The sequence below is a fragment of the Talpa occidentalis genome, unplaced genomic scaffold (genome assembly GCF_014898055.3).
Source record: "Talpa occidentalis isolate TD23 unplaced genomic scaffold, MPIMG_talOcc4v2.1 talOcc4.11, whole genome shotgun sequence".
NCBI classification, from domain to species: domain Eukaryota; kingdom Metazoa; phylum Chordata; class Mammalia; order Eulipotyphla; family Talpidae; genus Talpa; species Talpa occidentalis.
In genome coordinates, this window is record NW_023601104.1 from 36,312,495 (window position 1) to 36,340,401 (window position 27,907).

At 45.3% G+C, this 27,907-nt stretch overlaps 1 protein-coding gene and 1 long non-coding RNA gene across 2 annotated transcripts in view; one reads left to right on the plus strand and one right to left on the minus strand.

Annotated features, from left to right (window-relative positions):
* The window catches only part of LOC119238816 (uncharacterized), a 44,812-nt gene extending 32,448 nt beyond the window's left edge, over positions 1-12,364 (plus strand). The window contains exons 2-3 of the long non-coding RNA XR_005123683.2: positions 1,216-1,308; positions 11,949-12,364. This is a non-coding gene — a long non-coding RNA (uncharacterized LOC119238816). The remainder of the gene's footprint in view (positions 1-1,215; positions 1,309-11,948) is intronic.
* On the minus strand, positions 3-27,809 carry HEXA (hexosaminidase subunit alpha). The gene is made up of 14 exons (XM_037502878.2): positions 27,524-27,809; positions 12,561-12,653; positions 11,147-11,212; positions 9,590-9,636; positions 8,992-9,102; positions 8,041-8,142; positions 7,451-7,583; positions 6,646-6,826; positions 5,622-5,708; positions 5,281-5,353; positions 4,402-4,585; positions 4,144-4,234; positions 3,384-3,488; positions 3-2,380 (listed from the first exon to the last, which is right to left on the minus strand). Exons 1-14 carry the CDS (start codon positions 27,774-27,776, stop codon positions 2,317-2,319), a joined length of 1,590 nt encoding a protein of 529 aa, XP_037358775.1. The 5' UTR covers positions 27,777-27,809; the 3' UTR covers positions 3-2,316.
* Positions 27,810-27,907: the final 98 nt, after the last annotated feature.

The window sequence follows — 27,907 nt, forward strand, 5'->3', positions numbered from 1 at the left end:
TTGATTGTAATAAAGCACTCAACTCCTGCCTTCTTTATGAAAAAAAGTATGTGATGCACATTGTCACGGCATTATTGATTAATCTTACAAATGATATTGACAAAAACTATGAAAATCTAAACTCTAGAGTGGTGGTAATGTTGCTACCAGGTGTGTATTTCTACATTAATATAAATTAAATCCAATCACTATCCATATATAATCCCTTTGCACCCTTTCTGTTATCATTGGACTTTCCTCATCTGCTGGCCTATCCCCATACTAACCTACTGAGGTGCCGAGAAAACACCAGATTCCAAGAGAAGAGTAGCTGGAGAGGGGAGCTGCCCGCTCTCTCTCCCAGCGTCCATTCACTCCTTTACCCTTATTCCCATTAGGGCTGTTTTGCATCCCTAGCTAATTCATAGCAGAGCAGCCCCAACTCTGTGCCAGGGAATAAGTCTGGGCCCTTCCCTGCCCTCTGGTGGTGACAGAGAACACAAGTAGTCTGGTCCTGCGCTGGGTGGGGTGCTGAAGTCACAGCTCAGGTGAAGGGAGAGAGAAGGGGTGGGGAAGTGTTGATTCTGCGCATTAGATGGTCAGTGCAGATCCTGCCTCTGACCTGTCAGCAGTCTGATGACCTTCAGGTAAATGCCTCAAGCTCAGGGGAGCCAGAGGAACATGGTGGATGTGGGGAACCGCCTATCACACTACCCGAAGGACCTGATCAGCAACAGTTTTTTTGTAAAACATTTCAGACAATATTCGCAATAGGATTAAGAAAGCACAGAACCTTACTGCTTCAACGAAGTAAGGTCTTTTTCTTCATCGATTTGAGACAACTTGGTGTCTGTTCCTATAAGGTTATCCCAATCATACAAGTTCGGATCAAGAAACAAGCACAGGCATTTGAGTTAGCAGCATGTGTGCAGGATCCTTGCTTGAGACCATCCCACAGGTTTCTCTGGGTAAGAAGTAAGAAGGGGCTCCTTTGGTGGGTGCAATAGCAGTTTTATCTCACGTCTCTCTAAGCCAGACCCCTGGTTTTAGCTAATCTGGCTGTGTGCAAACCCTGTGCTCAAGAGCATCCTGCAGGTAGAAGGCACCCACCCTGCCCCTATAGAAACAGCTCAAGCAGGCAGAGCTAGCATCCCTCAACCAGTTTCCCTGAGGATTATGATAAAGGGACTGAAGGATGCTGTTTAAGAATCCCATTTTATTCCTATCTCTCCTCAGGCCTGCCTTCCCCAAGTTTCTGTATCCACCAGACTGGAAACTTTCTGAAAGAAATGCCTGAGACCTCTCAATGTCCTTCCTGTCCCGCACCAGGTAAATGAACTGAAATAATGATCAAAGAAATCCTCATCTAGGACAGCTGCTCTCCACTACTGCATAGCCATGCTAGGGCATGTTCACTTCTGAGCCCACCAGGGGGCAGTCTGGGTGCATGGTGAGATATATTCTCCCAGGTAATACTCTCTCAAGTACAGAGACCCTCTTCCAGAGCCACATGTTCACCTCCTGCTCCCCCAGGGGTGTCCTCTCATGGTCTCAGCTGTGCCATCAATTTTGAGAAGTGTTATTGTTATGAAAATAAGTGGGAGCAGGGGGTGGAATTTGCTGGCGCTTTGGGGGATTAACTAGGGTTTCTGGGAACCAAGTATCACAGTGTTAAGACCACAATATGTATTCAGTAATATTTAAATAATGGTCACATGAAATTGAAGTGACAAGCAGCTCAAAGCAGAAGACAAGCTCTAGGAAAGGGAAATGTGTGAGCATGCATGGGGGAGGGGCTGTGCTGGGACCAGGTTGAGTCCCAGAACTTCTTTGGGCCTTAAAATCTCTTATCCCATATAGAGACACCTTTTGAGGCCTAACTGACCCCTTGGGGGGAGTGACCAGGCTGAGGACGGGGTTTGTCTGGACTGTGTGTGGAGATAGGAGGTGTCATATACCTCATAGTCTGGGCAGGACAACAAAGGGCTACTGCGGGTTTCATTCCCTACCTCAACTCCTAATTTCCCTTTGGGGGCACATACTGAGCCCAACCTGGCTGGGCCCTACTAAGCCCTGTCACTCAGGAGCAAAGGCCAGTCCCCGCAGCTCCCCTATCCCAGGGCCAGTCACTTTTTTTTACACAGGTAATCCATGTTCATTATAGAAAAGTGTCACATCGCTCTTTATTGGACGCCAGCACCAGCACCAGCCCCCTTCTCTCCAGGCACAGGGCACGTGCGCAAGGGGCTCCATCCCCCGGGCGGGATGCAGTGGAAGCCTGGCCCTGCTATCACTGTCTTAGGGCCAGTACCCTCCTCGGTGCCTGGGGGTGCTTGATCAGGTATGTTCAAACTCCTCTTCACAGAAGCCTACACTCAGGGGCTGGGCCTGGACACCTCGCCTGCAAGAGGATATGAAGAATCAGAACTCTTCAGATGGGGGTCAGCAATATCTTCTCCACCACAACCAACATTCTCCTCTCTCCCCATTTCATGGATCTTAAGCTGTCACCATATACTAGAGTGACTCTGGGACCTCACTTCTAGAGATTCTTGCTTGGGCTGGGGCCAACTGTTGGCAGGAATCTGCATTCTGAATAGATGATTTCTCTATAGGGAGACCCAGGAACTTGGGGAGCACCTTTCTATTTCTAACCTTCCTGGCTATCTTCCAGTCCCAAATAACTCATCTACTTGGAAAAGAGGTAGAGGCCAGCATTCTGGGCCCATCACTGAGATGCTGTTTAGTGCAGTGGCATCTGGGGACTAAGGTGTTATCCAGTTCATGCACAGGGTACAAGCATAATGTCCTGTCCATAAGTCTCAGTCTTACAAGTTCCAGGACTTGACCAATCTCCTGAAGGAACCCCTAGACCTGCCTCCTTTATTTTCCAAATAGGCAACATGCTTAGAGATAGTAAGGAACTAACTCAAAGTCTCCCAGTGAATCACAGACACTTGAGGCTTAGACCCTACCACACTTGGCCATTAGCCTGGGTCTGTTCTCTGCACTCGACCTAGTCAATGAATGACCTAGTCAGGAAAATGACCATTTTATGCAGACCCACCCCCAACAGGTTTGTGAGAGTCCATGAAAGCACAGCCATGGCCCAATGCACAGACTCTGAAGTCAGCCTTGTTCAAATTCTGGTTCTGAGCAACTCTGGGGCAAGTTACTTCTCTATGCCCCATTTGCCTTTCTTTAAAATGTGGATTAAACTGTATCTGTCTTAGAGGGGTGTGGTAAAGATTCAATGAAATGACACCTGTACAGGGCTGAGCACAGTGTTTGCCACATAGAAGCCTCTATAAGTGTAGCCATTATTAGCATTTTTGCCTGGTGGGTAAGGGGTCCCTCCCCGTGACCTGCCCACACCCCTTGGAAAGACCTCAGGGCCTACTTACCTCAGCAGCTCACAACGGAAGTTTGTCAAACGTTTAGAGGCAAAGTCCAAGTCAGTCACAAACTTGTTGCTCCATAGCCTCTCGGCAACAGCCCCTCCTCTGGGCCTGGATGAAAGGGGGGTGAGCACCAAGTTAGGTCCTAAACTCTCTACAAGGGGGATGGGCACCTACAAGCGACTGCCTTTTGTTCAGGCACCCTAGGCTGGCTCAGGGTCAAGGGATGAGGACTGAAGCCTCATTTGCATTCGTAACAACAGCCTGGCTGGAGCTCTCCCAGGGACTGCCAGGGCTCTGCTCCCTCTTCATTAAAATGTGGAACATGATTCCACTCCCTCCTCTCCCAAAGATACAGGAGCCAGAGTAAGTTTAACAGCATCATGAACTGTTGCTGACACCAGCACTGGCTGGTGTTCTTCAATTAAACTCTAAAACCAACCAGGCTTGGTGAGGTTGCTGCAGAAGAAGTAAGGCAAAGTCTTATTATAGGAACCATGACTGCAGTGCTGAATCCTGAGCAAATCAGCTATGTGCTCAGTATGTCTATCTGTGAAGTGGGGATAACAGTCTCTATCCCCATACCTAATAGGGTTTTCTTCCACCTGACAAGTGGAAGCTAGGTGTGAGGATGACTGCAATGCCCCTTCTCTCTCAGGTCTGAAAGAGGGGCTAGTCTGGGGTATCTTCAGGGTAGAGTTGGTAAGGCAGATTCCCTTCTCCATGTCCTCAAGACCCACCTTCCACATCCCCAGAGAACCCTTACCAGAGCCTGGGGACCAGGTTTGTGCTGTCCACATACTCTCCCCACATACATGCTTCTCCACCAATCACCAGCTCCTTCTGCTTAGGAGTACCTGAGTGAAAACAAACAATAGGCTGCTGGTGGTGGGTAACTCTAAGGTTTCCCCTCAATCACCATCCCAAGGTGGCCCTCTCCTCAGGAAGGTAGATTTGTCTCCAAACTTGAAATGTCTAGCCCAGACCTTCCTGCCCTCTGCCCAAGCCTCCTCCCTGCTTTCACCTTCAAATGCCAGGGGCTCCACCATGTAGATCTCCTGCCAGTCAGGGCCATAACTTATGCGGTTCAGGTACCAGGGGGCAGAGAGGAGGGCCCGGAAGCCTGCCTTGGTGATCATTTTCAGTTCTTTCAGGTAGCTCACTGGTATCTCTTCTCGCCACACCTGGACAATTGTATCTGGTCGAATCTGTCACAAAAGTTCAAAGAACAGTAACGGCATGTAGCTGCATAAGATTCCCTTACACAGATAGCCCATGCCATGGTATTGTGCCCTCTATTCCCTAGCAGCCAAATAGCTCCCTGTGATTCCTAACCATTGAGCTCCTAGCCCAGCACAGAGACCAAGGACTCCATAGGTTGTAAGAAAGCTACCTGCAGCTTCCTCCCCTAGCCCTTCTGCACCTCCTTGTCCACACTGAGATAGTAATACCGACTATGAGTTAAAGAGACAAAGGCGGGGGGGGGGGGCGCGTGGGGTTGAGGGGGAGGAAGACTCATCAGAAGTTAATGCCTGAGTCTCTAGATGTTTCTGAGGATGGGTCAAGTTCCCTACAGAGTTCCTGCATGTGGCAGGAAGCTGGGGCCTTAATGAACAATAATACATGAGAAGGGAGCCCTGCTCCCACAAATCTGGAAGATTGTATGACTCAGGAAGGAAAACCCAACCCACCACAGCAATACGGAGTAGCCTATTAGCAGAAATAATATTGATCAGTGTAGCAAGGGAAGGTAGGCAGAGGCTCTGACAGCCACAGTTCCGCAACGTTTTGAGGAGAGATATGGCCTAATCCAGACCAGGAATTCATGCAGAGGCCAGGGAAGGGCAGAGAGACCAGAGGGACGTACTGCAGGTGGTTCCTTCTCTCTCTGGCCCTGGCTCACCTTGACTTTATTATCAAACACTTCCTGCCACACCACGTAGCCCTTGCCATAGGCAGAGACAATGTCCAGCAGCCTGGAGAATAAAGAAAGTGCCTGCTTAGTTCAGACAGGCTCTACACTGATGGGGCCAGTGCTCTAGAGGTTGAGCCCAGCTGGGGATCCATTCCTGATTGAGCAGTATTTTCCCCAGTTGGGAACTGACCACTCTAAGCCAAAAATGATAAAAGGACCTCTTTGGAGGTCGAGGAAGTGGTCAAGGAGGGAGTGGCCCCAGTATGAAAAGTGAGGATCCCACAAGAGGTGACCTCCAGACCCCAACCACCCCTCCCCCCTTTCCTCACCTCTGTATGTAGTAGGACTCTAGCTGCTTGAAGTCATCACCAAAGCCTTTCTTCTTCATAAAGGCGTGGACATCTGGGTTGGACTTCCTGAATCCCAGGAGAAAGTGAAGATTAATTCTTTCAATATCCTCACAGTTCAAAGCTTGAGGATAGTAACCTGACCTCCCAAAACTTTCTGCATTTTCACCTAATAAGCTAATCAGCTGAGGAGCTTAGAAGCCCCAAATATGGAAGTTGTGGGTGAGCAAAGCTATATGAAGGGGGCTACTGACATAAGCTGAGAAAGGATTTTAGTCTATCCTTGAAGGGTTTGAATGTCAAACTCTCAAAGAGAACATCTGTTCATCTCTGGACATGTGACTGTGAGTCTTGGCTTGAGCTCTGGCACACTGGATGCTGGTGTCCCTCTCTAAGCATGTATTCTGCTTTTTCCTTAATAGTTATTCTATATTCCAGCAGCTGGATACAAGCACTGCTGTCTGTCAGCTGCTGTAGCTTCCTTGCTCCATAATGTCTACATTTCCTCCTGCAATATTTGTTCCCTACTGCACATCTGGAAAGAGTCCAAGGATTTCCCCAAGTCCACGCCAGTGCTCACTCCTTTAAGAAGCCCCGCAACCTCCTTGAGTTAACTGAATCTGAAAGTGTGGACCTTACAACTTAATACTAATCAGGCAGTGTGATTTATTAATCTCAAATTCATCTGTATCTTGACACTTCAACTGAACTATTTTAACCTTCAAAAGCAGGATTATTTCCTCCCCTACTGGATTTTTCCAAGACAGTTCTGTGCCCAGATCTGTTTTTTCCCATAAGCATCTCAAGGATAAGACAGGCGGAAGGGAGAATTTTACATTCACAGCCTTGCCCAAATCAAGTGGGGTCTCTCTGTAGGTGGGCATAGGAAGGGCCCAAAGCTGCACCATGTGCACTGAGAGAAATTGCTGTGAGTTAGCCCTGGGGAGCACATGAGACAGGCAGTCTCTTGGGTCTGCCTAGGATAGGAAGATTAACGGGCTCATACCAGCATGTGAAGTCGACCTCATCTCCTCCAAGGTGAAGATAAAAATCCGGGAAGACAGAACTGATCTCCAAGAAGAATGTGTTCATGAACTCATAGGTATTGTTGAGAATGGGATTCACGGGTCCAAAAGTCCCAGAGGGCTGAGACCCAGCATAGCAAGGAGTCAATAATCCTGGGATGCCTAGGCCAACAGAGAACCTCACACATGTCACAAATATATTGACCCATGTGCAGAGTCATACACGGAAGGACATGACATCACACAAAGTAAGACGACTGTGTTCATAAACCTTACCCACATGGGCACTTCAGGCACTCACACACACTAGGAGGTTATCATGAGCATTAAGTCACATTTAGTCACAATCAAAGAAATACAAATATATACACAATCATGGACAGAGGCTGGGACAGTGACAGGGCCACACCAGTCACACACACTGCTGCCTTGACACACTGTTTCCAGCAGGAGTCACCCATGCTCCCAATACTGCCCTCCTCTTACTACCTTTAGGCAGAAATGCAGAGAGAACCTAATGCAGCCAAAGTGGCAAAAACTCTCTTTCCCTCTAGGGCACAACCTGCAGGATATTAAGACAAGGACATCTAAAAAGAATCTGCCCATATTTTAATAGTAATAAATGGCTTCCTTTGCCCAAAATAAGTTCTGCCTATCTAAATGCCCAGGTGAAAGAAGCTGATGGAAAACATTAAGGCTGGGGTGTACCACATTCAAGAGTCAATGCCCTGAAGTCCTCCAGAAGGGGATCAGTAGACTCCCTCCAACCCCAGATATTATCCTCACCTGGTCCCCAGGACTGAGTGTGACCAGGAGTGTCAAACTCTGCCAACACACGGATACCCCGAAGTCGTGCATACTCAATCACCTCCTTCACATCCTGCGCTGTGTAGATGTGGGTGAGAGGGTTGTAGGACCCCTGAAAGACACAGACACCCTTCAGCATCTCATTTCAAAGGCTAGCAATGTAGAGGATACTGAAAATGCCTTCAGGACTCCCTAGATATCAGAAAATCTATGCACAGTCTTTTGCTATCAGGGCTCATCTTCATGGAACTTTATTATCATTTTCTCAAGCTATCACATGTACTGTTTCATCTGAGTGTCATAATGCCAGTGAAGTGAACAAAGCAGGCATCAGTGTATCTAACAGACTCTAAATAAAAAGAAAATGAAATCAGGAAAGATTATCTCCTGGAGGTCACAGAACAAATTAAGGCCAAGTTTGGACTCAAAGTTGGGTCTCCTGACTCTCAATCCAGTGCTGCCTTTCTCCTACGTCAGTGTGTCCCTAAAACTGGCTGAGCACAGTGAGAGCCAGCAGGGTCACAGTAAGCCAGGCTCAACCACTTGGTCTGGGCATAGTGGAAACATACCTTTCTGGTGAGCTCTGGAAAGGTGAAGCTCTCATATGGGAAGGCGGAGTCATCAACTATATGCCAGTGGAAGACATTGAGCTTATTGTAGGCCATGACATCCTGTAGGCCAGAGCATACAATTTGAACTCAGCGCATTCTCCAGTTTTAGTCCCTAACATGGGAAGTTGGACAGGCTGGCAAACTGTTCCCTGCACCCCAACAGGCTACACTTGCTCCAGATGCCTGGTAGGTGTTTAGGCGGTCTCTCTAGCCAATCTTCCCCTCAGGGAGCCTGGCCTGGAGGGAAGAACTAGCACAGGGCACATCCAAAGATGGCCAACAAAGCAGTGAGTTAAGTTCTAGCCACACTGAGGAGGGCTGCAGTTACGTGGTACCCTGGATTGTTCCAAAAGCCCCCAAATAGCCAGAAGACCAACAATTCCTCTTGCTATTTGTTTTGGGTCATCTGATTTGTGATGATCCAAACTGTGAGGTCTGTCATGAATGTAGTAGTCCAATAACCTATGAATTTTAGAAGGGATGTTCCATCAGAGGAACAAAGGAAAAGGTAGACACCCAAGTTGGATTGGCAGCTGTCACAAATGACCATCCAAACTCAAGGAAGTTTGGAACTTCCACAGATAAGGCTTTTAAATGTCTCTATTGTAAAACTTCATCCTAACCAAACTAGAGTTAGCTCTGCTAGATGAAAGAAGTCAATTTCCTAGACCACTTTCTATATCCCAGGAGACAGCCTGGATATTGGTCCACAATAGCCAGCGGACCATTTAAATCACTCTTGTTATTTTATTGAGTTTTGGAGCAGGTCATTTTTTACCTTTTTTTCCTGAAGGCTCACAAAGTTACATACATTGTCTCTGTAACTCTTTAGGAACATGGTACCTGGTCTATCCCTAGTCTCAACATCCCATAACCCTAAGGGCAAAGAAGACTATAAGGTGTGGGTACCAGAGTGTCCAGGATGCTGGTCAGGGGCAAGTAATGGCGAGATGTATCCAACAACAAGCCCCGGTGGGGAAAGCGGGGAAAGTCCTCAATCTCCGTCTTGTTGATAAAGAACTGTGAGGGCCAAACACAGAAGTTGTTAGGACTCAAAGGAATTCACTGTAAGGGTGGAGGGTGCTGACTAAAAGACTCTTGAGATCCCTGGAAATCCATCTGTGACTGTTCAGCAAGCTAACTAGCTCCCAAGTGTCCCACACTTACCTCAGTGGCCATCAGTCAGTACCTGCTAGAGACTAACTGTCCCAAGGCAGCCAAATACAGCTGTCCCAACATTACCCAGTCTACAAATCGTGAATTTTCACTGACTGTTAATGTTTATCTTCTTCACAGCATTGTGACCCCCCAGGTCATTACTGAATAATGACTCAGAGTAACTAAGCTATATCCATGCTAAACAGGCCAAACTGACCAACTGGGCTTCTCCCTTGGGGGTCATCTTGAGCCACAAGGACTCTGTCTAAGGCATAATAAGCTATTTCTCTCAACTTTGGGAGCAAACCCCAGAGATTTAAAAGGGGCACTTTTGAGGGGCCATACTCACCGTGCCATGAGGCGCTCTCCAAACAAGTTGGCTAAAGGTCTCCAGACCTGAGGGAAGTGGGGAGGCAGAACAAAGACTTAGGGAGGTGAGAAAAAAGATGCATCCCTTTGGGATGCTCCCAAATGGCAGAGCACAATGCTCAGGCACACGTAAAAATTAACGTCATGTGGGCTTGATGACTGTCAACACTTATGAACTAGGGAAAGAAGAACAAGTACCTATTTTTATTCTATATTTTATTTGAGGAGATGGCAGTATAAGGGGTTTTAGTGCCCCCCTTAACTAACCCTCAAAACCCTCTTATTCCTATTCCCTAAGCCTTGAACTCACAAGAACATTAAGGTTTTCCATGGGTCATGCCCATCACAAGCCGTGGGAAGAGCTGCTTCACTTCTCCCAGATTAAATTGTGAGAAAGTGAGTATCAGCTTGAGTTTCTAAGGAGCCTGGGCAGAATGCAGAAGACAGGGAACTATTGCTTTTGCTCTTCAGAGCTTGACAAGAGTCCTCGCCATTAGGAACAGAGGGGTGGAGGCAGCAGCTGTCCCAGTGCTGCCTGGTTGGCCTCCTAGATCCCAGCAGGGTCCTAAGGCGGCATGTGGAGGCCAGAGCCTTACATGTTCTCAGCAGCTAGAGCTCAGCAAAAGCCCTGTGAAGGATCCCCAGAGTCCCAAGCTTTCAGAATGAAAGATTCTGTGAGATCCCAGCACCTCGTCCATGGCTGATTGCTGGGATACTGTCTTGGTTCCTTTCCACTCTTATTCTGACACCCAGATCAGATCCTACCCAGGGTTCTGAAGTCCTAGATCAGTTCCTACCCCAATCTGACCAGCCATTAGCACCTGCACAAAAGGTACAAGCTGGGGTGCTGGCGTGCAGTTTCTCTAAAACATAGGGGAGGTTGTGGAGGAGCAGGGGATAAGACAAACTAAAACTTCCCCTCATCATTCACCAGCAGAGGCTTTACCAAAAGTAATAATTATTTGACTAAATCTGTATCTAGGGGACATTATCTTTTCATTTAACCAAGAGGAAGGGCACAGGTCTATCACCTGTAAGCTAAAGCCCTCATTTTCTCCAGAAACAATGTTGTTTTATATATTTTCTAACTACCTTTTCTTGGACATTTATCTATTTCTTTTAATAAAATTTTCCTTTTTAAAGAAACTTTCCAATTAACAGTCTTTCGTGAGGGCTGAGCAGGCAGTGTCTGTGGCGGCATCAGCCCCTCTCCCTAGTGGCCTGTCCCCTACTGGGCCCTGAACAGCAGCCTCTGGCTCTCCCACTACTTCTCAGAGCAACCACCTGGGAAGCTTCTGCTGCTGCACAGGCTAAAATCTCTCAATTTCTAGGGATAGTAGTGAGGAAAATACCCCCAGCAGGGAGATAAGGAAACAGTCCAGCTGGTTTCCAAAAGAAAATTTCCTAAAGTCAGGTATTTGGGCCCTCATCTGTCCACCCACCTCCTCCATCCTCTGTCTCTGTCTCTGTTTCTCTCTCTCTCTCTCACTCCCCCCACCCTTCCTTCCTCCCTCCAGACATCAGCCCTCCTGCTTACCTCGGAGGGCTCCCCAGATAGTCTCAGAGAGGAGGGAACACTGCTCGTCATTTATAGTCAGGGTGTCTGAAGTGACAGAAATGACCCCATTTGATTAGGGATTTCTTTTCTCAGATTATAGGTAACATATTCCATATAAATTCTTGGATTAAAACACAATAGCACCTGGTGGCGCAGGCGGTTGAGCGCCACACTGTGAAGCTGTCTGCAGCCCCTGCAGCGTGGGTTTGATCCTGGCTGGCCGGCAAGAATCCCACATGGCGCAGCAGACCTCTCCTGTCTCACCCGCTGCTCCCCTCAGCAGCATATTTCGTCAGTCTGCCTGTTCTGTTCCCAGCTCTGTCTCTGGTGAATCCTCTCACCATCCCGCACATGTGGCCTATACCCTAGTTCTTGTATAAATAAACAAATCTTTTAAAAAAAAAACAACTCTTGCCCCCCCCCCAAAAAAGGCACAACAGTGTGACTATTTTTCAAAAAAGTCTTTCAAAGAGGAGACATCCATAGAAACAAACAGCAGCAGGTCAGTCAATCTGGAGTCAGAGAGGGAGAGTGGACACCCAGTGGCTCTGTGGGCCCTGGAAATGATGTGAGATGAGGGTCAGGCTGGAGCAGAATCCTCTGCAAAGCACCACCCACCTTATGGGCCAGTTTCCCCCACCAGAAACATGAATCCTACTCAATGTTAGCTGAAAGCATGAAGTCTCTATTGACAAAGCGGGCAAGAATGCTTGCAGGGGTAAGTGCAGCTTATGATGTTTCCAAGGCCTTTGTCATCCCCTTCCTTTTCCTCTGTCTCCAGGGTGCAGCTTCTTTATCCAAGAATGAGAGGAAATTACATGCTCACGTTGGAGACTGAGAAGTCCCTAAATGTTGCTGCTCAAGGAAGACAGGAAGCCCTTAGGGACTAATGACCTGGCTTCAGTCTCAGTACAAAGGACAAAAACCCTTTCTCTCCACAATGTCAATCTCTTAGAGAAATGAGGAAAGTGTACCCATTCCTAAATTGGCAATGGAATTATATACAGTCCAATTATGTACAGTCCAGAAGTCACACTGTTGTCCTGTGGGACTCAACCTTCAGACACTAATTAGAGCACATGAAAAAAAAAAACCTCTCCTGGTGATGGTGCATGGGTGTATTGGTGAAGGGAATTCCATGGAGACTATATCTGGAGGAGGGGAAGCAAACATTGTTTAAAAATGAATAATGATGTAAAAAACATATAAATAAAATATAAAAAAAAAAAAAACAAAAAACCTCGCCTTCTATGGCTCATGGTACTTAGGGTCCCTCGGTCCTCAGTCATGAAGGGTTCCACGTCTAGTATCAGCAATCTAGGCCCAGCCATCCAGAGTTGTAGCTCCAGACAAGTGCTTGCTCTTCTAGAACAGGGGACAAAGAGGTACTTACAATTCTCGGCTGACTCCAAAGAAGGAAGTTGTTCACAATCAGCAGTGGCCACATAGATAATCAAAGACGACTTCTCTTTTACATGCTTTTTTCCTGCAAGAAGAGGGTAAACTCAGTGTGACTGATCTGCCACCAGCAACTAGCTAGGAAGTTTATACATTGCTAGAATGTAAACCAATCATGTCAGAGTAAACAGTATTCAGTTCTACATTTTTATATAACAATATTTTCCTGAGGAAGGAGTGTATATCTCTCACCTTACCACAAACTGGCACTTTAAGTAGCACTGCTCTTGAGGGCTCCTGATGGAGGGTTTCCAATTTTGTAAAAGCCCAGGAGCTAACGTGAGCAGATGAAGATGTCAGGAGGGTCTCCTATTCAGACATTGCCTGAGATGGCCCAGCTGGTGCCCCAAGGAAGACACATGACAACTTGCCTGCTCTGCTTACTTTCTTCCTCTTCCCAAACAGGAAGAGGGACTTCTGCCCAGCAGTGGAAAGCCACGCTGTGTGAGCCAACATCGGATTGAATATGGTTCTACAGATCCCAGTCTATGTAGGGAAAAAGTGCCAAAATCAAAAACTAATGCAGGGTCTCTTTCCCCTGTTACCATTTCTTCTTTGTGACCTTCAGGGTGGTTCTGGCTCTACTGTCCCAAGCCTGAACCTCAATGAATTCCCCCCCTCTATTCTTTTCTGGAGGTACATGCATCCCCACTGGGACAACACCCAGGACTTCCCACAGAACTACACAGTCAGTGACAGGAGGGACTGGCAGACGGCAGGGAGAGAAAATTCAGAACCAAATTGTTATCCCAAATATTATGTATTTCTAGACAGAAGGAACCCAAGAGACTTGAACCATCTCAAGGAAGCCAGCTCAGGCCTCCTGAGCACCTGGCTGCATCTCAGCTCTCAGACCTTCCCAGAAGCGAGTCCTAACCATCATGAACATATTCTTTTCCCTCCCAGTAAATACCCTGTATCTTCATACAAATGCCGGCCTAAGCTCTCGCAGGAAAAAAAAATATTAAACTAGTTGGGACCAGACCAACTCACAAATCCATTCTGAACCCTAAAAACTCATCCTCAGCATGGAATGACAACCAAACTTTCAGGGCAGAGACCACTTTCAAACCAGAATCTGTCAGGTCATCCCACGCAGACAGGTCTGAAGCATGGTGACCTGAGATCAGCAGTCTGGGGATCTTAGTAACAACCTTTTGCTCAACTTCTGGTATGCAACTCAGTCCCTGATATGAATCTTTTTTTTTTTTTTTTTAAGATTTATTTATTTATACAAGAACTGGGGTACAGGACAGAGGTGCGGGAGGGTGAGAGGATTCACCAGAGACAGAGCAGGGAACAGAACAGGCAGACTGACTGAAATACACTGCTGAGGGGAGCAGCGGGCGAGACAGGAGGGTGTGCTTCACCATGTGGGATTCTCGCTGGCCGGCCGGGATCAAACCCGCGCTTCTGAGGCTGTGGACAGCTACACAGTGTGGCGCTCAACCACCTGCGCCACCAGGGAGGCCTGCCTGATATGAATCTTGCTTCATGTTAGACCATGTACTGCCATGAGGCAGAATGGACCTGAGGGGTCCCATGACTACTGACCCTTTACTCACTCCTTGGTATGCAACTATATGACTCACTTCTTGGTATGTAGCCATGTCCTATCTGACCATGTACAGCTGCCAATGCAAACCCACCAGGAATCTTGTAGAAACTGAAAGTGTATATAAGCCCCTGACTTCCTACAGACTGGGCTCAGTCTTGGGATGTGAATCCGGTGAGTCAGCACGAGTATATTAAATCTCCTTCTTGGTAGCCCTGGTGTCCAAGTTTGCTTTATGTCATATAACAGGTCAGAGCCCAAAGACCAGGGAGGGCTTAATGGAGGGCCAGGAGTGAGGACAACTGTATGCTTTCTCATCCCCACTCCATCCCCCCACATCAAGGAGAAACACATCTTTCAAATCTTCCCTGCGGAGGTCATCTGCTTATCTACCCAGGTGGCCATTGAAAAGAGGGCAAAAGAGGGCCTCCTTGGTGGCTCAGGGGTTAAGCCTCAGCACTGTAAACCATGAATTCCATCCCGACAGGGAGCTAACCCACATGGCGCAGCAGACCTCTCTGTCTTGCCCACTGCGCCCCTCAGCAGTGTATTTCCATAAAATGTGCCTGTTCTGCTCCCCACTCTGTCTCTGTGAATACACACACACACACACACACACACACACACGCACACACACGCACACACACACACACTTCTGGCCTACACCTCAGTTCTTGAATGCATAAATAAATAAAAATAATTTTTTAAAAGATTTATTTATTTATGCTTACAAGAGCTGGGGTATAGGCCAGAAATGCGGGGGTAAGGGGATGAGAGGATTCCCCAGAGACAGAGTGAGGAACAGAACAGGCAGACTGACTGAAATACACTGCTGAGGGGAGCAGTGGGCGAGACAGGAGAGGTCTGCTTCACCATGTGGGTTGCTCCCTGGCAGGCCGGGGATCGGACTCGTGCTGCAGAGGCTGCGGATTGCTTCACAGTGCAATGCTTAACCCCTTGTGCCACCAGGGAGGCCCCTAAAAATAAATCTTTTTTAGAAAAGAAAAGAGGGCAAAAATCCTGAGCTTTAGCATTAATCTCCCAGGCCTCAGCCTACCAAACTGAGGAGAAATCACAACCAATCCACAGACAACTGCCTGATGACAAGAGGGGCAGCTAGAGCAGCAGATTTATCTGAAATGCCACTTGGAAGATAAAAAACACAATTTTTTTTTGTTGCTAACATATTTTTGTTTTTCTAAACCACACCTGCACTCAATTCCCTAAATTTGTAGTCCTTTAGAGGGTCTCCTTTGAAAACACCTTTGAAGATCTGATGAAAATGAAAGGATTTTATTTCTAGGAAAATACCCCTAATTTAAGGGCTCATCACCCCTACTTCCTGCCTCCAGTCTTATGAAGATTCCTGTCTTAAGTGCCCCCAGGGACTCATCTGAGTTTGGGCAGATAAAGAAACAGCCTGGGCTACTGCTAAGGAAAGCAGGAAGAGGGGTGGAGATGTGACCCTGGTCACTTAAAAGGACACAAACAGAGTGTCATCATTGTGGTTTCCACCCCCAAGCTGCTCTACAGAAGAGAGCAGGAAACAGGCAGGAGACAGGCCAGTGCTCTGATAGACACCCACAGCCGGCACTGAGAGGAGCTCAGGTGTGCGAAGCCAGGGTGGCAAACAGCCCAACCAGTCAGCAGTCTCCTGGGACGCTCATCATGGGCCTGGGTGGGACAGCAGGAAATTCTAAAGCCAGTGTGCTCAGGAAGCAGCATGGAAAACACAGCGGCTCGCTGGGGAATCAGGAAAGGTTGGTTCTGGTTCTGTGCCTGCCATGCGGAGTGGGTCTCAGGGTTCCCATTTCCTCCCCATTGTAAACAGTGGCAGGGTGGGACAGATTCCAACAGTCACAGTCCCCAGAGCCCCCACTCCATGACCACAGCCTCCTAGGCCCACAGCTCCTGCATGCCCCTGCTTTAAAGTTTGTGCTTGTTTGTTTGTTTAATTTAAAGAGTTGAAAAAAAATGATTCAAATGACACAGAAGTGTTTACAATAAAAAAAATTTTTTGGCACCTCCCCCTCAGGCACCCTGTCAGAAGATTAGTTTTCTGTCTGTGTTCCCCCGTTTAAGCATACTTTTGCCTTATTCATCACAGACAGATGAGTTCTGCATGTGGATCTGAGACCCTTTTACTATCAAGGTGGCACTGCTGTACTTTCTCCTGATGCCAGTACTAAGACCCGTCAGTTTCCTGTCTGTTCTCAGTCCTCTCTTGTCTTCACTTCATTCCTTGCCAGCCTGAGGGGGAGATCTATGACTTGATCACCACCTCCCTCTCAGTGGACAATCAGAAGAGAGCTTCCACCCCACCCTCCCTTTCCTTCTCCTTCCTGACAAAAATACCTGCAACATACACCTGATCTTTACCTTCTCCTCCTCCAAGTTCAGTGGAAAGGGTTTCCTTTCATCAGTGTTCAGGATCCTCTTGTATAAATGATTTCTCTTTTTCTAAAAGTCTTCAAATTATTTCTTTCCCATCAGCATGAAAGTGCTTGCAAGCCTTCCTGTCTCAACTGCACATAATCTCAAATAGTCACTTTTTCTCTCTCCTTCTGGTCAGAGGAAAACTCTAGAGGGAATGGAGCCGAGGCAGTTAGGTGTTGAGCTCCAAAGTCAGACAGATCTAAGTTCCAACATTTTCTAGTAATGGGACTCTGGGTAAGTTATTTTTGCTCTTGGAGCTGCAGTTTCCTCATTTGTAAAATGGATATCACAAAGTACCTACCTTGTTGGGCTGTTGGATATTAAGTGAGTTCCTGCCCCCCTCTTCCTCGAGAGCGCAGGGTCCATGCACTTTCACTCAAACATCTCGAAAACACTTTGAATCTTAAAAACAAAACTAAACTAACTTTCCATTCCTCTTCCTGGTTGATCTTCCTTCTCGGTTTGATAATAGCATTATCTACTACTTTACCCAGGCTGGAAACCTCTACTCCCACCTTTTTGAATAGACTCACAAGTTTATTCTCTTAGAATATGTGTCAAACACCGCTAAGCACTGAGATTACCACAGTAAAAAAAAAAAAAAAAAAGAAAGACCAATTAAGTCTCATAACTATCTCTCAATATCATCTTCCAATCCCCACTGGGTCAATGCCTAAATTCAGCCTCTAATAAATTCTCTGCTTAATCACTGTAAAAACCCCTCAAGTTCGTCTCTCTCCACTTCCATCCATACCCATTTCAGTCTATCACCTGTGATCTTTCTTTTCTTTTTTTTTTTCACCTGTGATCTTTCAATCAGAAAACCGGATTGTGACGATCCCTGCTTCCAGTCCTCTAGAGGTTGCTCATGACTTTCAGGATAAAGTCCAGAGCCCAGTGGATCATCACAATCCAGCCTCGTCCTTCTCTGCTTCCATGAAGGAGCTCTGGCAGCAGCACTATGAACTCTTTACAGAAGCCTGAAAAGGCCACATTTCCTCCATATTAGTTTTTTGCACAGATTGTTTCCTCCAGTGGGCACAAGCTTCACATTGCCTCTGTATCTCACCTGATTAAATAAGAAACAGCTTTGGTTTTCCTTTTGAAAAAAAAAAAAGATTTATTTTTTTATACAAGAGCTGAGGTACAGGCCAGAGGCGCGGGAGGGTGAGAGGATTAGCCAGACAGAGCGGGGAGCAGAACAGGCAGATGAACCAAAGCACTGCTGAGGGGAGCAGCAGGCCAGACAGGAGAGGTCTGCAGCACCGTGTGGGTATCTTCCTGGCTGGCCGGGATCGAACCCATGCTGCAGAGGCTGTGGACAGCTTCATAGCGCTGTATATGAAGCAACATATACATATTTTTCCAGAACACTTATCTTTAATATATGCTGTTTGTCTATCTCCTCACTGAGACTGTGAGTTCCTCAACATCAATACCTGGCACATGGTTGTCATTCAATAAAAGTTTGCTGAAAAAATGAACGATGCCAGAATTTAAAAATGCATATTTAATGGTATGTATGCATAATGATTGAGCTACATGGTACCTGGCACAAATGGCAAGCTGTTCATATAGAGATTGCTTCTAAACCTAGTATTTCTGAAGTTCTGGGATTGGAGTGGGGAATGGTAAAAAGACACCAAAGCATACAAAAATGTCTTTGCAGACACTACTCTGAAGACCCATTCCTGTGTCCATAAACTCAGATTTGGCTCTTTCCACTTCTCTGGATGGCAGAACTCATTGCTACATTAGGGTACCTGTGAACTACGGCTTTACCTCGGTAAACAAAAGCGTATCCCTCCACCCAACTTGCTCCTCCTTGAATCCAAATATTTCCATCATAGCAATGTGTTGAATTCACAGAATCTTAGCAGCAAAGAGAAAACACATCATTTGGGTTATCAACTGGCATTTGGTTTGGTTTGGTTTGGTTTCTGGAGTGGAAACTAGGTAAGTCAGTTCGCACTTGGGTACCTCCCCACTCTCAAGTCTACCCTCAAAGGCCCCATATGTCCTGGGACTTTCCTAGGCTGGTGCCAGAGATAGTTCTTCATGCCCATTTTGTTCCCTTCTCCTTTTCACATTCATATACATCACATCCAGGCTTCCTCTCTCCCCAAACTCAGCCTAATGAAAGCCCTTGAAATCATTCATTTCCCACTCATTTCTTCATTCCAACCAATATATATCGAGCATTTACTGTGCATCAGGAACTTTGCTAGGTGCTGGGGCTATTAAAAAGATTAACAAGCCCTGCCTGATCCCTGTCCTTGAGGAGCTCACAGTTTAGCAGGAGAGACAAATGCAAACAATTACAAAACAGTGTGATAAATGGGACTCCCTGGTGGCCCAGGGGTTAAGTCTCAGCGCCATCACTGCTATAGCCTAAGTTTGATTCCTGGCCAGGGAGCTAACCCACATAATGGCACCAAAGAGCTCTCCTATCTTGCCTGAGGCTCCTCTCAGCAGTATATTTCAGTAAATCTGCCTGTTCTGTTCCCCACTGTCTCTGGTGAATCCTCTTACCCCCTGCACCTCTGGCCTACATCCCAGTTCTTCCCAACAAGAACAAAAAACAAAAAAAAATCAGTGTGCTAAGGGATAGGGCTGATAGTTTACAGCTACCTCCAGAAAGGAAGGAAGGTTTAACCTTGGAGGGGATCTCTGAGCAAGACCTTGAACCCTGAGTTGGTGTTTTCCAGGCTACCAAAAGATGAAAAGGTATTCCAAGCTTGGGAAGCAGCCGATGCAAAAGTACATGATATGGACTAAGGGGAAGAGGCAGACCATACCTGTCAAACTTCTTATCCCAGGAAAGTGGGGCTCTGAGAACCCAATTGCCCTGAACCTGAATCCTCTCCACCGTGCTGCTGAATTTATATGGACTGTGGTACCTCCTCCTAATATTTTTTACCCCACAAAGACTACTAATCTCTCTTAACTCAGAAAGTAAAGTATCCAGCTGATAGATTACTCCTGAATCTTCTTCTCCCACCTACTGTTGTAAAAGTTATAGCTCAAAGTGTTCTCCCTTCCTCGCCTGCCCCACTGGAAAGAGAACAGCCCCTATAATTCTAGATCCCAATAGATAACTTTGGTTAACATTTTGCAGTCTTTCAATCTTTTTGTAAAAACTAATTATTAATTCTTAAAAATAGGACCCTAAGATATATTAGGTTTTTCTCACCATAATGATTTACAGGTCTTTTAATGTCAATTATAGAGATCTACACTGTTATTTGTAAGTACTGAATGGAATTCCACTATTGAGATCTATGTGAACATAAAAAAATTAAGTCTTCCCTTTGTGGACATTTGGGAATGCTTCTGAATTTTTGAAATATTAATAAACAATGCTCTAGTAAATAAATATTCGTGTGTGTGTGTGTGTTCTTTTTTTAAGCAGTTGCGAGAGATTTCCATAGGGAAAATTCCTAGCAGTGGAAATGGTAGGCCAAAGATAGGAAAATTTTTGGTTGTGGCACTGCCACATTTCTCTTCGAAATTACTGTACTGATTTATATTCAAACCAACATTCGTGGGCCCATCCAGAACTAGGCCATCTCAATTCTTTTTCATCTGTGCCAGCCTGTACATAAAAAATTTTTGAACTAAGTTAATTTTGGGGCCTCCACAGCGGTGCAGCAGGTTCAGCGCAGTGCTGCGAAGCTGTCCACAGCCTCTTCAGCATGAGCTCGATTCCCAGCCGACCAGGGAGATACACCCACATGGCATGGCAGAACTCTCCTGTCTGGCCCGCTGCTCCCCTCAGCAGTGCTTTGGTTCCATCTGCCTGTTCTGCTCCCCACTCTGTCTCTGGTGAATCCTCTCACCCTCCCACGCCTCTGGCCTGTACCCCAGTTATTGTATAAATAAAAAAATAAATCTTTAAAAAAAAAGTTATATTCTTCTATTTTAACCTTGCCTTTTAAGGCTGCAAAGAGTTGCCTTTATTTGTTGTTGTCTATTTTTGTTGTTCATTTTTCAACCTTATGCATTTCTTTCGCTTCAATTTTTATGCAGTTAAATCTGTTCATCTTTTCCTTTATGGTTCCCTTTATATGCTTGCTTAGAAAGGCCTCCTCTACCCTGGAATTTTATGAATAGTTTCCTTTAATTTTTTTTAATTTATATTTTTAATTGAAGTATCATTGGTTTACATCATTGTTAGTATTTCGGAAGTACAGGCTCCCCCCTTCAGGTGTAGTTATTGTACCCACCATGAAAGTGCCCACAGTCCTCCACCATAGCCCCTGGTGCTTTCTCCCTGCTTTCTCGCCCTTCCTTCCCCTTCCCATTTGGATGCCTTCTGGCAGACCTTTTATCTTTAGATGTTTAATCCACCTGGAATTTACTTTTGTGTTAGGTAAAGATTTAATTTTTTCCAAACAGATAACTAGTCACCCCTATATATTTATTGATTAATATATCAGTTCACTTTTGATTAGAAATGCTTTCTTTATCATGTTAAATTATCAAGTATCTATGAACTGTTTTTGGAACTTATATTCTTGCCAATTTCATAGTCAGGGAATCTACCATGTCATATTTCTATAATCTTTTTTGTCACTCTCCAAATACATACATCTCTGCTCATTTCTGGACCTGCACTCCCATCCCTATAAAAGATTTCCTCTCCTCCATCAACCACCTGTACTACACATCACCCTTCCCCACAAACCCTCTAGAATCTTGTTCTGTGGTTATTTACCCACATCCTCAGTCCCTTCTACTTCCTATTTAATTGAAGACTGACTCTCCCCAGGAATACTACTTCCCCCACAAATTGCTCTGAGAGGCAGCTCCTTCTCACATCCTAGGGTTGAGATATGGGGCTGCTTCCAGCTCATCTATCCTCTACCACCAATTGAGAAAAACATCTCTGCTGTGGCTCAGGCCATCCAACTGTAAAATCTGAAGTCCCTCCCTGTCACAAAACCCGGTAACTTCCTGGTCATTTCTTTCTTTACCTAAGATTTTGATCCTATCCCTGGTCTTCCTTTCTATCCTAAGGCTGCTAACATCCTATAAGATTTCCAACACTCAAGAGGAAGACTAACTCATATCTCAGCTTAGCAATTACCAACCACATTCTCCTCCTTCTCAACACTCTCCAATTGTCACTTTTTTTAAAAGGTAAATTTTTTTTTAAAGATTTATTTATTTATGCAAGAACTGGGGTAGAAGTCAGAGGTGCGGGAGGGTGAGAGAATTCACCAGAGACAAAGCGGGGAGCAGAACAGGCAGACGGACCAAAGACACTGCTGAGGGGAGCAGTGGGCGAGATAGAGGTCTGCCGCACCATGTGGGTTTCTCCCTGGCAGCCTGGGAATCGAACCCACGCTACAGAGGCTGCAGACAGCTTCACAGCTCGGTGTTCAATCCTCTGCGCCAGCAGGGAGGCCCCAATTGCCACCTTTTAGACCCTTTTGTCCCCTGGAAGAGTTCTGACTCATTCTCTTGTGCTTTCATTAGCATACAGCTGTTTGCTAGATACTAGATTCCTTACACTCAACAAGTGCAGACTCAAACTCACAATTCTTTTTATAAATCTCATCCTGCTGCTCAATCTCTTTTTTTCACTCCAGACCTAACCTCCCTTCCCTTTCTCTCCTACTATTTCCACTAACTTTGGGATGGCTGTTGCTAAATCATGAATCTGAAGTCATCCTGACAGAACTTCCTTGTTTCATAACTCACCATTTTCAAGCATTCCACCACCTAAATTTTTTCTTCAATTTTCTAGTTTACTGTCTACAACCATCAACTACTTCAGACACTGTTGTCTATTATCTAGACTGCTGTAACAGACTTTTAATGAGGTTTCCTGCCTCTGGTCTTATTCCCTACCAATCTCCAAGGCAGGCAGAATTTAGTCCTATATCTTATCCTGTTTAATGGCCTTCTTACCAGGGCTCACAAGTTTAACTTTCCTTGGTCATCTAACACCTCTCCAGCTTCAGAATTTTTTGATCCACCTGAGGCTGTATGGTTCAACCACAAAGGCCTTGAGTTTCTTGAATATGGCATGAAGCCTTCTTGCTAACGGTCTTTCCTACATGCCGTTCTGTCTATGTGGCTTATTACCTCCATCCCCACAATTCCTACTTTCAGACCCAATCAGACAGCTTTTTATAGTAGCCTTTTCAACACACACACATACACACACACACACCAGGTGTTACTCTTCTGCACTCCAAAGCACCTGTATTTCAATTAGCAGCAAAAATCACACTCTGTTTTATGTTTGAATCCCCACTTCCAGAGACTAAGTTCTTTAAAGATGGGGGGAGGCAGTAATTTAGTTAATATGCTAGTGCTAGTGACAAATTATAGTTGCTTAACAAATACTACTTGTACTAAGGTAGATGGAAGGAAGTCATAAGTACAACTGGAATCTCATAATGATGGGCTGGGAATCAAAATATTCATAACCTGAGTGCTAATGATTAAGTGATTACATGACAGAAATTACTATTTCAAGAAATTAACACTGAGGTGTGATCAGGGCTTAATCCCAACAGAGGCCAGTAGTTTTCCAAAACGCTAATTGGTATAATGAATGGAAAAGACACTTAAGAACAGGTTGCCCTAAGACTATACAGTGAAAAGAGCAACTCTTTGTAGACAAACAAGACTGACTAGGATTTCTGCTCCACCACTATTAGCTGTAAAACTGGAAGTATGGCCTTGGGTTCTGGAAAATGGGGATAACATCAACGCCACAGAGCCGGTATGAATAAAAGGCACAACATCTGGCAAGTTTCAGACATTCAATAAAGGCTAATTTCCTTCCTTTTTTTAACTTCTCTTTTCCTAATAAGTCAGTTTTGCCACTAGGCTGGAGGAGCTGCATGCTGTGGGACCATCCCACCAGAGGCAGCTTTCCTGAGGGCTTTTCATGAGCTTCTTACAGGAGTCAAGGCTCCATTATGGTGTTTTAGCACCTTGTATGGCAAAAAGGCTGACTCCAACATATAAAGGGGACATGAACATGGAACTCTGAATTTGTCTCAAACTAGTCAAAAGACCAAAGTCTCACCACTGTGGGATCCAACTACTAATTATTACCAGGGCAAGATTAAAAAAGATAGTAGTTAATCTTTTCATCTAGGACACAGTAAATTAACTGGTAAATCATTTCCCTTGCTCCCATCCTAAAATTTACAAAATAAGGGGAGGCTGCTTACTGACACCCAAGTTAGCAAACAGCCATATTTCTGATGTCTGGTTTACACTTCTACAGGAGAGAATTCTACACCAATCACCCCAAGCCCCAGCCAGCCTCAAGATCGGGACATAATAATAGCACACACTATTTGATAAGGATCAGGGCTAAGTGCATGGCCAGGAAACTTAAGCAATGTCACAGTTTAAAGCAGAAGTAAAGGAAGTAAAAGAGAAGTTCCTGACCCCATAATGGGTGTTATTCATTACAGACAAGAATAGAGAAGAAAAACAATTCCATTTCTCTATTACAAGGAACTATAGACCCATAAACCCTGAGGCACAAAGAAAACCCTTCACATATACACCTCTCTAACCTCTATGGACTCAAATTCTTCTTTTCCTGGCTTTGCTCTCAGGACCCACAAAAAGGTGGGAGAAAGCTCCTGACTCGCTGGTTAAACCTCTTGATGATGTACATTGATTCTGTTCCTTTACAGTGACTCTATTCTTATCACTTTTTTCCAGAGCCAGCAAAGGAACTACTGAAACATAGTAGTGACCTCTCATTTCTAAAAAAAAGTATTTGTTGGCCAATAAAATTCTTTTTCTTCTCTTTAACCAATGGGAAAACAATTGAAGTTTATGGTTTTAAAGGGCTAAGAAACCAACAGCATAGCATAGCCCAGCAAGAAACTAGCTATAAGGGGGGAAAAAAAGCTTATACCTGAAATCAAACATAAAACAAAAAAGAAGCTATGAGTTGGCAAAAACAACAACAAAAACAAAAACAAACCTGCAATGCCCAGCTTCACTCTTCTGTGTGGAGGTGAAGAAGCAGGGTGGAAGGAGACGGCACAAAGGGCTGTTCTGGGGTGCATACCTTTTACATTTTATTTTGTTGTATTTTTAAAATCACCAAGTACTTGGAACTGAAGTCAAATGGTTAAATTGGTCTCAGACCCTAAAATATAAGAGAGGGTAAAGAAACTTACCTTTCCCTTAGAGGTGCTTCTATAGACACAGCCCCTGATCTTATCATCCAATGACTCAGCCTGAGCAAAGCAGAAGCACATCTTGAGCTGAGCTTGAAGGACAGGTGGGGACGGAGAATGCAGAAGAGAAGGGGGCTAGCCAGAGACAGGGGGGCACCAACAGAAATTCAAAATTCCAGTTATCTGAAGAAAAGTCTCTTCATACTTCATGGCTGAGATGTTTTGTGACTAGCTAATGAACTCCAGCCAAGTCCACATTTCTTTGTCCCTAACCCATTTTTCAGACAATTTGTTCTCAACCCTGGCCCCCTAAACCTATATAACCTTATTTCCTTTCTTTTGGGAGGTAAATTTGAGTTTATCTCCTGCCTTCTTGCACATCAACTCCCAAATAAAACTGATTTCTCTTCTCATATACCTGGTCATTATCTGATCTGTGCACATTCTTTCTTCTTTAAAATCACCAAGTTTCCTCCTTCAAAGAATGTAAAGACATTTATCACTCTCCTCCTTTTCATTAGAAAAGACTGGAATGCGGATTTATTTTTTTTAAGCAGCAGCAGTTTGAAAACTAGGCAGTTCACCTAAGGCCACAGAATTAAACAAACAACTAATTAACATTCTCTGACTCCTGAATAAATCATGTTGCAGACTATGGTCTGCACCACCACTACATATGGTCTTCAAGCTGAATAGCCAAGGCAGGGGCAGCAATGATAGATCAAGGAAATAAGACTTGAACTAGGCTCAAATCATTCAAAGTCCAGGAAACTACATTGCAACGGTAAGGTTATTTAGGAAAAACAATAAAGAAGGAAGTTATTTGTATGCACATCTTCGATAACGTTCATCCAAATCCATTTTCACTACATCTCAATGGACAAGAACCCCAACCAATAAAGCAATTTCATTCACAAGACAGTAATAAACTGAAACAAACATCTTATTTAGTTTCTTATCTGTTATTTAGTTTCTTGTCTGTAAATCTCTTTAATAAGGGAATTTGCCACACACCATTGTCCATTGTCCTATAACCCCCCCCCATTTCTATTATCTTGATTAGACTGTAGTCCTTTAGATATGGAGAAAAAGGCTTAATTTACAAGTATTTTTCCTAATTTATACAATAGTAGTAAACACTCTATCTTCTGAGCATTTTATAATACATTGTGTCTTTCAGCTTCATATTTTCCCAAATGGACCATAAAGTTTCAGCCTAGATCTTAACCACCATAATGCCCAGCACTGGAATAGGCACATATGAGTTAGGTAGCAGATATATTTTCTTTGCACAAGCCAGGCCCTAACTGTCCTATAACCAAAGTAAACACGTTCTGAGTGTCAATCTTGGCAAGGCATTCTATATGTCATGAAGGATTCAGACAAATATGTGATCTATAATATACACAACAGCAAGTCTTTCATCCTTCCAGCCCAGTGCACCTTACCAGTTAAGAACAATCTTCAGGGCCTCCCTGGTAGCACAAGGGGTTAAGCGCAGCGCTGTGAAGCTATCAGCAGCCTCTGCAGCGTCGAGTTCTATCCCCAGCCAGCCAGGGAGCTACCCATATGGTGCAGCAGACCTCTCCTGACTCGCCTGTTGCTCCCCTCAGCAGTGTACTTCAGTTTATCTACCTGTTTTGTTCCCTTCTCTGTCTCTGGTGAATCCTCTCACCTCCCACACCTCTGGCCTGTACCCCAGTTCTTGTATGCATTAAAAAAAAAAGGACAATCTTCATGCTGAGACTCTATTTCTTTCCCTAAATCATGTCATTCTCTAATTATAAATTTATATATCAAATGAGACCATTTGAAAATAATTTAAGAACACCTGAGCCATCACACAAAATGGCCCAACCAAATATGGCTTCCCTCACAAATACCTATAAACATTATAACCAGAGAAGTACATTGCAGGTTTTCAAGAAAACTCTAAGAACTTTAAGCCCATAACGTAGAATTTTACTCCTTTGTGTTGCTAACTCTATGCATCCATTTGCTGTGAAATGATAATCCTCAAACACAATTTTCAGAAGTTGCCTTAAAGAAAATTGCTAGTTTCTATTTTAGATGAAACCAATATCCAAAGCACTCCTGACTTCATTTCAATCCCACTTTGCCAACCTCATCACACACACCAGCCCAGCTCTTTGAGTTTCAAGGTAACTGGCTCTATCCTCCACCTCACTTTTAAGTAGCTTCTCAAAACTCATTTCCTTTCCGAAGTGTTGTATAACTTCTCTCATAGTTTAAACATTTATTGAACATGCTATGTGTCAGACACTTCCATGTCAATTGCATATGTCAACACAGCTCTATGTTTTGTCTTAGCAATTTTGGGTGCCAACAGCTATAGCCTCCTCTACCCAGCCCTGGTCACAACCTAACCACAACCCTGTGAGGTTTGAAATGGTCAGAGGGTTCACCACAGATGACAGGCATTTTCAGTAACTGAACTGTGATCCTATGGCTGGCATTTCTGGTGAAAATGTAAGCCCAAGGGCAGGATTCAAATCCAGCCCCCAGACGTGTATCAGTGAACCGGACGGAGATAGGGGTCTAAACTTGGAGGCGGCTGAGAAGACAGAGGGAAAGAGCAGCAGGAGGAAATGGATAACAGAGCGTTGTGATGAGGACTGGGCAAAATCTCAAAGAAGGGCGTCTCAGGACATCTGGAGGCGCTGCCCCAAGGCAGGCTCTCTCAGGAGCCTGGCACGAGGCGGGGCAGGTCCTACTCACCAAATGGGAGATGTTGCCAACTCCTGGTACCAAAGAGCAGAACTCGGTAGCGTCGGAAGGCTTCGTCGAGGACTGAGCAGCCCACCTGCGCGGCCGACTGGTTGTGGTATTGGAATTGAAAGTGGTTCGGGGAAATGATGTAGTGATAGCTGGTGGTTTGGATGTACTGGGGCCAAGGCCAGATGGCCGTGGCTCGCCCAGGGATCGCTGCCGCCAGCAGCAGCGAAAACCAAAGCGTGGGGGAGGCTGCCATGGCCCGCCGGTCTCCTCCCTGCCAGCCGGCTGGGCCACGTGAGGCCGTGGTCAGGTGAGGGGACCACGTGACAATCGGCGTGTCACGTGATCGGGACGGCTCTCTGCCGGCTGCCGCGGAGGACCGGTCCC

Bases quoted from the DNA above. Each gene is read 5' to 3' on its own strand.
- HEXA (XM_037502878.2), bottom strand. From the start codon at position 27,776: ATGGCAGCCTCCCCCACGCTTTGGTTTTCGCTGCTGCTGGCGGCAGCG. The intron at 5,354-5,621 runs GTGAGGAAAGGG...TTTATTCTCCAG, and splicing joins GAGTCCTACTACATACAGAG to GCTGCTGGACATTGTCTCTG. The intron at 2,381-3,383 runs GTAAGTAGGCCC...ATCCTCTTGCAG, and splicing joins TTCCGTTGTGAGCTGCTGAG to GCGAGGTGTCCAGGCCCAGC.